This window comes from Diachasma alloeum, unplaced genomic scaffold (genome assembly GCF_001412515.2).
Source record: "Diachasma alloeum isolate Michigan unplaced genomic scaffold, Dall2.0 Dall_scaffold_00256, whole genome shotgun sequence".
NCBI lineage: Eukaryota > Metazoa > Arthropoda > Insecta > Hymenoptera > Braconidae > Diachasma > Diachasma alloeum.
In genome coordinates this window covers 2,122,933-2,134,766 of record NW_021680401.1, presented here as the reverse complement: position 1 = coordinate 2,134,766, position 11,834 = coordinate 2,122,933, and the positions used below count along the sequence as shown (strand labels likewise).

Below are 11,834 nucleotides of genomic sequence, written 5' to 3'. Positions count from 1 at the left end.
AAAAAAACGTGTCCTTTAGTTTTGAGTCCTCTACAACATACATAAGTTTCATCAAAATCGGAGGGGAATACCTACACTTTCTCAAGGGGTGACAGAACGCTGAACAGTTTTCAAATTTTTGAACAAATTCCTTGCCGAAAGTTGTCGATATTTCTACAAATTGAAGCACATCAATATCCAGGAGGTGACGATGAAGATCAATGTGCGTTGGGTTCGAAAAATATTATTAACTTTGAGCAGGAAATTTGTTTAAAAATTTCGAGGAAACGGTGGCCTTCTGTTACCCATTAACTTTAAGTGGCCGCATCGTGAGGGAATCCCCGCCTAATCATATGCAACTTACAGGGCGTCACTGTAGAGTGCGTGAGCTGCTAGAAAAGCGCGGCCTCTTAAGAGTGAATCTGGTTTTTCCAGACGCCTAGCCGTGGGCTATACCATCACTAAAATACCTATGCGATATTTCTCAATGTTCCTGTGTTGATTGTGACCCTTGTACCGGCTTCTATCACTTCGTCACTTGAACCATGTTAGTTCCATAGAATCTTGGTGCTGATTAAGAGTCATGATTGAAAAAAAAAAGTGGTCATCCTCGGAATTTGAACCTTCTTTGTAACACTCTGTTCTGATGATTGGCGTCCTACTCACTGTTCCCTTTTTACTGTCGTATCCCGCGATTAGTGAGAATGCACGGTGATCTTTACTGAATATTTTCCTTCATGTGGAGTGGGTCCCAATTGCAGTTTTATGTAAATTGAAAGTGTTGAAGGATGCAGGGATCAACGGTTGGTAGATGTATCACTGGAAAATCGACAAGAATCTACAGTTCTGTAATTTTGAAACTCCTGGAAAAAGTTTTTCAATGTTCCAAAAATTATGAGAACAAAGAGAAGAGAAGTTCTGCGGATTTTTTTCTCCATTTTCCAATGATATATTGTGAGATACTTTCCAGTGCTTTAATGTCACAATTTATCGTTCCGTTTCGAATTGTGGGAACGAAAATAAAGGGAGGAAGTCACTTTATCTATGATAAGCAACGAATGAATGATGTGAGTAGATATTTTCGTCGGTTAATGTTTTTTAATCATCAAGTTTTATCCAAATAAAGACGTTAGAATTGTAAATATCTTAAGAATTGTTGAGGTAACAGAGAGAAATTATTTATAGATTGTGTTTATCATTAAATTTATTTCTTCTTCAGTGATTCACTTATTACTCCTTTCCTCATCTTCAATCGATTATTCGAAAATCAAAATGAATATCTTTGTTACGTAATATCCAATTGTATGATGAATTATTATTTTGTTGACAATGATGAGGCGATATTTATATGTATACGTAATATAATATGCTAGACCTCAAAGTATGAGATACAGAACGAAAAAGGATGGAGAAAAAACCAATAGAGATTTGTACATGTTGTAAAAAATGTTTTTATCAACACATGTAAATGTATACATTAATAATAATGATGATGATTAATCATTTATTTCAATAAATTCTGTCAACGATTGAACATGAAATAAAAACTGAAATGAATGAAAATGAAAAGATGAAAAACATGATTCAGCGCATGCAGGGTGTCCCGAAATTCATCGTACATATCGTGAGGGTAGGCTTGAGGGAGTTGTTTGGAGATGAAGTCGAATACAATTTTTGTCTCCTGCGCGTCGTTAAGGAGTTTTTCGTTAACAAGCAAAAATCCACCGCAAATCACCCTCTATTTGAAAATCAATATCTCCTCTCTCACTTGGGCTGGATCATGCCCGGGTGAAGCAACTCGCAATGAATTTCACCGCGGCGTAAGAGCCATTTGGTTCCTACACGAAATGTGACCCTAAAAATCAGAGTCAACGTCAAAAATTCGTATCTCCACTCTCATTCAATATCGAGGGACGAAATTAATTGGAATCAATTAGACATTTAATGCGATCATCCTTCCGCCTTAAATGGGAAAGAGGATATGATTTCTCTGTCGGGGAATAGCGTTTGATTGGCTGTCGTTTTTTCTTGATAACTCATAAACAAGGGCCGATTGAATATCATTGATGATGGCAACTGTTCTTGTGTTAGCATTGTTCTCTGTTAGCATTGTCCCACAAGTTTGGCCAAGCAGGTAAAACCAACCTTTAAAAAAAAATGTTGATATGGAAACTGTGAATCCAGTGCAGACAGTGTGAATAAATCATATATTTTCGCATTTTAAACACTGATAAACAAAGCGTCAGAGATAAAACATCCATGAGAGCTTTCGTTTTCAAATGACCCCTCGGGTTACCCCTGTGATATGTACGATACGGTTTAGGACACTGTACGCTTAAACTAGTCGACTTCTAGACACCACATGTGAAGGATCGGAAGCCTCAGGTGATGACACAGGAGATGGTGAAGGTGGTGGCCTGTAAGTTCCACTCCTGGGTTCACGTGGTAGCTCCATTACCCTAATTTTCTCATCGTTTTCTGCCGCTTTAACAACCTTCAACATCGACTTCCGATCGGAATCCTCATCATCACTGGAATTTCCATTTCTCCTCATCGAAACAATTTTTTTCTTCTTATTTATCGATGGTCTTGACCTCGTTCTCTTCCAGGTGTCATTGGCATCACTCGCGGGGTCCTCCGACTCACTCTGCCTTCTTGAATCTTCCTTTTTTGTTATGATACTTTGTGAAATGGAGGACTTCGAAGTGGATCTTCGAGGGGATGATGTTGATCGCACATTTTTTATGATTCTGTCCGGTCTTTTGGCTCTTTCGTCTCTTCTGGACAGCAAATCGTTCTCACTCCGCGCTCTTTTCGGTGGTCTCTTTCTCTGCATTCTTTTCTTTCGTTCCCAAGCGTTTTGGGATAGGGATGGCTGAGAGTGGCCCAGACCCTCAGTAGAAATGTCATTCAAAGTGTCTAGAGACCGACCGATTCTCGGCATTTCTACTGCTTCTTCGTAGGTCGGAGGACCCAGTAACTCTGCTGGGTTGATTCTAGGCTGATGCTGCTCTTGACGATTGAGCTCCGCTTCCAATTCTCTACTCCTGAAATGGAGGGAAGCAATTCAGTAGCGAAGCGGTAAAACGGTTTGATTCGAATTTGAGCATTGGCTAGTTTTCAGTGAATATCTCGGAATCGCAGGAAGATAGCTAAATTTTTGTCAAGATCTTTTTTGTAGCACTCAACTCGCTCTTGAAAAAAGGTTATTACAAAAATTTCGTTACCTCCTTTGGATTCGGAGATATTCTTCAAAAACTCAACTAAGGGATAAGTCGACTTAACCCGCTTTACCACTTCGCTAGTGAATTATATTCGATAAATAATTATAATTATTATTATTATTTTATTATTTATCAAATATGAAAAAAGCGTCTCGCAGTTGTTATTCTGTAAATATTGTAAAATAAAGACCCATTTAAGAATAAATGACTTCATTAAAAGAATTCGGTGCGAAATAAATGATAAAAAAAATTGGCGGACTAACAATGAAGATGAAAAAATAAAAGGGAAGAAAACAAGAATCGTACATGAGCGCACAAACAAATGCGCAATAATATGAAACCCCCAGTTAATATTCCATGATTTCGAAAGCTCAATTTCAATTCAATATCTCTATTCAGCTATATCAACGTTTCCAGCTCATTTGGATTTTTTTAATTTCATATACTTCAATATTAAAATTTCCATTCAACCGTTTAATTTATTATTAAATGGATTCTTCAGATCCGATCAATTAGCCCCTCATGTATAGATATTTCAAATTTTTATTTTTTTCTTCATTGAAGTAGTTTTGAAGAAAATTGCGAGCTAATAAAAAACATTTGCTAGTTGGTAGTTTTTTTAAAATAAATTTTTGAAAAATCACCTCTGAAAAAAGAGGCGTTATCCCCTCTATTTCATTATTTCCAAAAATTTTTATCACCAATCGATAGCAAATTGTTTGAAGATTTTTGCGAGTTAAGAAAAAATCGTCAATGCAATCCTATTATTGTGTAAATTAACAATTCCAATTTCAACTGAAAACCAGAGTTGATGACCAGAGTTTGTAACAGAGATGTCAGACAAGATATGAATGTTTTTTTGGCTCAAATGAAAGAGCGGCTCGAAAAATGGCGTGCGGAAGTCTTTAAAGATGACAAATGTCTCTAAAGATGATGTCTGTTTTCAATTGAAAAGCGCAATTGCGACAACATTGTCCAGTGGGGTCTAGGAGTCTCCCCTGGTTCAAAACCACCTTTAGAGGCCCTAGCACGTCATTTCTCGACCCGCTCTTTCATTTGAGCCCAAAAAAACATTCATATCTTGTCTGACATCTTTGCTACAAACTCGGGTCTACAGCTCGGGCCTTCAATTGAAACCCCGAGTTGAAAATCGGATNTTTAATACTTAATTCACAGATATGTTGCGCCATCTGACGGGTTTTTTCTTAAGTGGTAGGAGCCCATAATAGCAAATCAAGCGCAATTACATCAGGACTGAAATTTTTCGAGTTTAGGGTACCCTAGAAACATTAAATTTCAATCAGAGTCACATCCTGAATCCCTGCAATACTGAGCGGGATACATAGCTCTGATTGGTTGAAATTTAAGGACTTTAGGGCATCCCAAACACGGACGTAAAAATTTAATAGAAAAACCTATCGAATTCGTTAGAAAATTCTATTGATTTTCTATTGAACTGTTCTATTAGTTTTTGGCCGATTCTATTGAAATGGTCAATAGAAAATGTTCAGTAGAAATATTCAATAGAATTCAATTTTTCTATATAACTTATTCTATTGAGATATTTTCTATACAATTTCCTCGGCTCAAATTTTCCAAGTTTTTTCGTTTAATTTTCTCGATGAGAAGAAAAGAAAAATAGAATGAAAAAAACTTAGAAAATTCAAGTCAGGCAAATTCTATAGAAAATATATGAAAAGAATAAGTGATATGGGAAAATCGAATTCGATAGGTTTTTCTATTAAATTTTTTCCGTGCGTGAATTAATTTTCCATTTCTGTTTGAATTTTTTTACTCAACCATTCAAACCTACTCTGCAGTAATGGTTCTCTCATTCAATTCCACAATTTTCAATGTGAAATGTTCTTCCACCTCCGATAATTCATATTGTAAAATCAAAGGAATCTTCCTTTACGAAGAAAGCCCGTTTAAATTGCAGCGAAGTACTCCGTAAAAAAATCCTGTTGAAAGAGTTGATCAAATGAACTTAATTACCTTCGATGGAGTATCAGTCTTTCCCTGGCTTCAGCCCTTTCGGCCTCTCTCACCCTCAACTCTGCCTGTCTCCTCTTGGTTTTTACGGTGTGGCCAATGGAGACTGCACTACCGAATGCAAAAAAAGCGACCAACACTCCAAGCATTACTATCGCGAATGATTTGTTGTTGGTTAATTGGTCTTCGGGATTTTGGGTCCAGACTTTACCGCAGGCAGTGGCCCAGGTATATCCGGACACGTTACTTGGACTGTGACAGATCAGCGTGAGGAGGTTTGTCTTTCTGGGCGTTTGGATCAGGTACAGGTAGGTGGGCAGTAATTGATCGCAGTCACAGCGCCAGGGATTGTCATGCAGGTGGATTTTTTTTAGCTCTTGATTGTGTGTAAATATTTCCCAGGGGAAACCCTCGGTCAATCTATTTCCTGGAATCGAAAAATTGTCAGGGAATTGAATGAGTAATTGATTTAGTTGCTTTCACAAGATATTTTGATTTTTATCCGAATTAGATCAGTTGTGAAGTGGTCAAGTGTGCGAAGTTTAAGGAGAATCTTTTTTTTGTGTACACGGAGAGAAAAATTAAATAAAAATTACCAGAGAAAAAACGTAGAACGGAACGTAGACATAACTCACCAGCTTCATAAAAATTGTTGAACGTTCAAGAATTTTTGATTTTTAAGGCATAATAAGTCGGCAAATTTCTGTAAGATTTTACTTCATCAGGAAAAATTACGTGACAATTTCGTAGTTTGTTCGGTGATGAACCTGAAAATTCACTGAACGTTTCAGATTTCTTCTCTTCCATTCCTATAAAAATTGCCGGAAAACGATTCCCCATTGCGGATTACGTGAATTGTTCCGTAATTTTTACTGAATATTTCTCTCCGTGTAACGTTGTTCCGTGCGTGCTGACCTGACAAGTCGAGTTTCCTCAGCATCGGTAGATTATCAAAGCTTTCATTAGATAATCTGGTCAATCTATTCCCCTCCAGGTCCAAAGTCGTCAAGGTTTTCGACTCCACCCCTGTCTCAAACCTTTCCAATCGATTTCTGCTCAAATCCAGACCGCTTATCCTCCACATATTCGTCAAACTATCCCTCGGAACCTCTTCGATGAGGTTCGCAGACAAGTCCAGGTTAACAACAGACGTCGACAGACGCCTGGGAAAATTTCTAATATCATTATAAGAGAGGTTCAAGGTGTTCAGTTCCACATTGTCGCGAAATGCTACAGTCGGGAGCGTCTCCAAGTTGTTTCCGGAGAGGTCTAATTGCTCTAATCGCGGCATTCCTACGAAGGAACTGGCGTTCACTCGGGCTAATCCATTTCCACTCAGATTTAAGTCAATCACTGCGGGATTTTTACCGAAAATTCGATCGGGAAGGAAGCGTATGACGTTTCGAGATAATGTCACGTGAGTCAGTGACGGTAAGCCGTGGAGTCCTGGGCGATCCAGGTTGCAGCCTGATGCGTCGAGTCTTTTTAGTACATTGTGCTTCAGTGTTTCTTTTCTGAAAAATAATTGTACTGGGTGCACAGCAAAAACGGATGTCTGAATTTCACACACATTTGTAGATATTTTTCAGACACTAAAATACGTCTGAAAAAAAGGAAATTTGCTTGGATTTTAAACATGAATTAAGATGTTGGGGGACTTGTTCGTTTGAAATTCAAAAGAATTTTCATTTTATTCAGACGTTTTTGAGTGCCTCAAAATGTCTGCAAAATTTGTGTGAAATTCAGACATTCGTTTTTGCTGTGGGTTTCAAAACTCATCGTACATATCGTGAGGGTAGCTTGGGGGAGTTATTTGGAGACGAAAAGTCCAATAGAATTTTTGTCTCCGGCGCTTTGTTAAGGAGTTCTTCGTCAACAAAGCAAAAATCCACCGCAAATCACCCTCTATTTGAAAATTAATATCTCCTCTCTCACTTGGGCTGGAGGAATGAAACTGGGGGCAATCGATTAGGCATTTAATGCACATTGATCTGAAAAAAATTGTTCTTCTATCATCATGCCCGGGTGAGGCAACTCGCAATAAATTTCACCGCGGCGTAAGAGCCATTTGGTTCCCACACGAAATGTGACCCCAAAAATCAGAGTCAACGTCAAAAATTCATATCTCCACTCTCATTCAATATCGAGGGATGAAATTGATTGGAATCGATTAGACATTTAATGCTATTATCCGTCCGACTTAAATGGGAAAGAGGATATGATTTCTCTATCGGGGAATAGCGTTTGATTGGCTGTCGTTTTTTTCTTGATAACTCATGAACAAAGTGTCGGAGATCAAACATTCATTAGAGTTTTCGTCTTCAAGTTTTCGTCTCGTTGCGGCTCAATTTCGATGGTGGGCGTTATTTTCTAGGACTGTTATAATTTCTGGAATACCTGGTGCTGTAGACGAGTGTCGGGTTGTTCGATATTTTAAGATGCTCCAAGGCAGGGAGTCCCTTGAAAGTATCTGGAACGAGATAATTCAGCCTGCAGCTCGATAAATCCAGCCATTTCAGTTTATCATTCTGGATATCCTGGAGTGTCTTCAGAGGATTCCCGGCCAGGTTGAGTGATACCAGTTCAGGGAGTCCGAGTAATGATACGTTTGTGATGTTTTTTATTGCTAGAACATTGATGAATCCTTGTGAATTTCAGTATTAATTCACGCCTTGCAGCCTCACCCTAATTATTCTCGAGATAGTAGTACGAGTGACTAACTCATCATACAAAATCATCTCTCATTCATTCTTCTGCATATTCTGTGAATACACACACAAAAAAAATTATAGAAAAACCTAGTGAATTCCCTAGACAATTATATTGGATTCCTATTGAATTTTCTATCAGTTTTTTTGCTGATTCTATTCAAGTGTTCAGTGGAAAATATTCTATAGAAAAAACTGAACAGAATTAGATTTTTTTACGCAATATTTTCTTTATCATTTTATCCAATATTATTATTTGTATTGTATTGAACTATTTTCTATGAAATTTCCAGGGCTCAAATTTTTCAATCTGTTTTCGTTCTATTTTTATTTTTGTTTCATCAAGAGATAACAATCAATCAAGAAAAAAAATCAAACGAAAAAAAATTTTTTCATGAAGATAAAAACTTGGGAAATTTGAGCCGAGGAAATTCTATGAAAAACATCTCAATAGAATAAGTTGAATAGAAAAATCGAATTCTATTGATTTCTTCACAGAATATTTTCCCTTGAACATTTCAACAGAATCGGCCAAAACTTAACAGAAAATTCAATAAAAATCCACATGAATTGTCTGAGGGATTCGCTAGGTTTTTCAATGAAATTTTTTCACACGTGTGATTCAAGAATTGACTATTAGTTTTTTTGCTGATTCTATTCAAGTGTTCAGTGGAAAATATTCTATAGAAAAAACTGAACAGAATTAGATTTTTTTACGCAATATTTTCTTTATCATTTTATCCAATATTATTATTTGTATTGTATTGAACTATTTTCTATGAAATTTCCAGGGCTCAAATTTTTCAATCTGTTTTCGTTCTATTTTTATTTTTGTTTCATCAAGAGATAACAATCAATCAAGAAAAAAAATCAAACGAAAAAAAATTTTTTCATGAAGATAAAAAAATCAAACGAAAAAATTTGGGAAATTTGAGCCGAGGAAATTCTATGAAAAACATCTCAATAGAATAAGTTGAAAAGAAAAATCGAATTCTATTGATTCCTTCACAGAATATTTTCCCTTGAACATTTCAACAGAATCGGCCAAAACTTAACAGAAAATTCAATAAAAATCCACATGAATTGTCTGAGGGATTCGCTAGGTTTTTCAATGAAATTTTTTCACACGTGTGATTCAAGAATTGACTATGCAACATTGACTCACAGCAGTAGCTGGCATCGACAGCTCTCACAGCCACATTCGCCAAGTCCTCCAGGCTCGAGATGGGATTCTCCTTGAGATACAAAATCCTCAAGTTCGGAAGTCTGGTGATCACTCCAATTCCACCCGCAACATCATGAATGTCGTTCTGGCTCAAGTCGAGTCTCTCCAGTTTCCAGAGCTCCCCAAACTGATCAGGCAACCCCTTCAACTTGTTCCTCGCTAGGTTCAGGTACTTCAACTCCACCAGACGTCCAATGTCCTCTGGTATATACTTCAAGTTGTTTCCTGATAAATCCAAGTGCTGAACCTGAAATAAAAACTCACGATTTGAAATGTAAAATAATACGCACGAAAAAATTTAATAGAAAAACCTATCGAATTCGTTAGAAAATTCTATTGAATTTCTATTAGTTTTTGGCTGATTCTATTGACATGTTCAACTGAAAATATTCAATAGAAAAAGTCAACAGAATTCGATTTTTCTATATAACTTATTCTTTTATATATTTTTTATATATTTTCTATAGAATTTGTTCGACTCAAATTTTCCAAGTTTTTTTCANCTGAAAATATTCAATAGAAAAAGTCAACAGAATTCGATTTTTCTATATAACTTATTCTTTTATATATTTTTTATATATTTTCTATAGAATTTGTTCGACTCAAATTTTCCAAGTTTTTTTCATTCTATTTTTCTTTTCTTCTAATCAAGAAATCAAACGATAAAACTTGGAAAATTTGAGCCGAGAAAATTCTATATAAAATATCTCAATAGAATAAGTTATATAGAAAAATTGAATTCTATCAACTTTCTCTACTGAATATTTTCTATTGAATATTTCAACAGAATCGGCCAAAAACTAATAGAAAGGTTCAATAGAACTTCAATAGAATTTTCTAACGAATTCGATAGATTTTTCTATTAAATTTTTTCGTTCGTGAGTAGCAAAATATTTCTTTCCATTAAATATTAATGGGTAAAATTAATGAATAAACTTTCGATAAAAATTTATGAATAAATAAAAAGGCGAATACAAACAAATAAACGAACAAACAACACGAATTAAATTCACTTTTGCTCACCAATTCAGTTATATTCTCTGGAAATTCATCAAGTCCGGCATTAGCACAAGAAATTGACGCTCGATTCCCCTTGAAATATCTCGAACAATTGACTTGATCAGTAGTTCCCACATTTTTCACACTAATCACTAGGGAAAATATGAAAAACAATATTTTCCTCTGGACCCTGGCACTTGACATTCTTTGCAACTTCACTTTTCCTTATCGCAAATGCCCGAATTCGTGTTATCATATTCGTGATTTTTTTGGAGGGATTCTCAACGCATTTTTGAAATTGGTTTCAATGAGTTCCTGTGGGTGATTTTGATACTGTGGGGCGTGACGGTGTTTCACCTCAGAGTGAAAACTACCAACTACTTATCTACGTTATTCTCGTGGACACTTTGTTATCTCGAAATTCAAACGGAGATAACCAGCTCAGTCTGTCTCATTGTATTACTCATAAACCGGTTAATCATTTTATTTCTGAATGATAACATTGATGATAGCTCGAGTGAGATGAAGGGGGAGTGTCGATTGTAATTATGCAATGAATTCTGGGTGAAAAGGGTCATGGAAAAACCTAGAGTATGTGCTAGGAAATTCTGCACTGTTAGAAAATTACTCTTGAAATTTGAAGTTGAAAAACTAAATTTTTTTAACACCACTTAATTTACATGAAATTTATCTCCATTTTAATACTGGAAAATCAGATAACTTCTTTGAGTATTTAATGAAATTCTTATTCTCTGGAAACCGACCTTGAATTCGATTAAAGGGGAAACAGTCAATGAAATGAGTCTCTCTGAAAATTCAAGTAAAGTCCCAATTTTTTGTGGCAGAAAGACGGAAATGTCGCTATTTACATGAATTTTCAAGTGAAAATGAATATTCACTGCCAAATTTCTTTGGATTTTCAGGGATTTCCTTAAAGATTCTGGGAATTCCCTGAAAACTCAGAGGAATCGGGCATTCAAGAAGAGATTTTTTTGAATTTTTTATTAATTTTTTCGGAATAATTAACGTGAAATTTGCAGTTCCCTGGGATTTTTTAATCAAATTGCACAGAAAGAAATTCTCTCTGTGTAATTTCACGGGAAAATAGACGCAATGTGACGGCCGGGGTGTATAATTTGACGCATTGATTCGTTACATTTATCATTGTTAGAATTCTTTAAAAAAATGATCAGTAATGAAAAATTTTTTTTGGTAGTTTAAATTTATTTTTTCACGTTACATTCAACAACTCAACTGGAGTTTATCCATAGCGCACTTTTAAAAAATTCGACTGAATTTTCCGGAAACAGGCCTTGAATTCGATTTAACGGGAAAAAGTTAATGGAATTTATTTACATAAATTTTCAAGTGAAAATGCATATTCACTGCCAAATTTCTTTGAATTTTCAGGAAATTCCTTTAAAATTCTTGGAATTCCAGGAATTTTTCAACGAATTCCCTGAAAATTCAGAGAAATCTGAAATTCAATGACAGATTTCTCTAAATTCTCCTGACTTTTCATTAATTTTCTCTGAATAATTAAACTGCAATTTACAGTTCCCACAAATTTTTCCATGAAATTATGAATTTTCAACGAAAAAATTCCTTGCAATTTCAGTGTTCATGTTATTTGTTAGAAATTTCCAAGATCCTTACCGGAAATTTCAGTGAAAAATTTTTAATAGTGTATTTTAAAGTATTTTTTAT

At 35.6% G+C, this 11,834-nt stretch overlaps 1 protein-coding gene across 1 annotated transcript; it reads right to left on the bottom strand.

The window, feature by feature from the left end:
• Window positions 1-1,163: 1,163 nt before the first annotated feature.
• On the bottom strand, window positions 1,164-10,331 carry LOC107037561 (leucine-rich repeat-containing protein 15). Its single transcript, XM_015256180.2, has 6 exons — window positions 10,152-10,331; window positions 9,069-9,375; window positions 7,593-7,821; window positions 6,111-6,709; window positions 5,199-5,622; window positions 1,164-3,026 (listed from the first exon to the last, which is right to left on the bottom strand). The coding sequence occupies exons 1-6, from the start codon at window positions 10,329-10,331 to the stop codon at window positions 2,315-2,317; spliced, it is 2,451 nt and encodes an 816-aa protein (XP_015111666.1). The 3' UTR covers window positions 1,164-2,314.
• Between the last annotated feature and the right edge of the window lie 1,503 nt (window positions 10,332-11,834).

Bases quoted from the DNA above. Each gene is read 5' to 3' on its own strand.
- LOC107037561 (XM_015256180.2), bottom strand. From the start codon at position 10,331: ATGTCAAGTGCCAGGGTCCAGAGGAAAATATTGTTTTTCATATTTTCC. The intron at 9,376-10,151 runs GTGAGCAAAAGT...TTTTTATTTCAG, and splicing joins CAGAGAATATAACTGAATTG to GTTCAGCACTTGGATTTATC. The intron at 3,027-5,198 runs GTAATTAAGTTC...CCTCCATTTCAG, and splicing joins AGACTGATACTCCATCGAAG to GAGTAGAGAATTGGAAGCGG.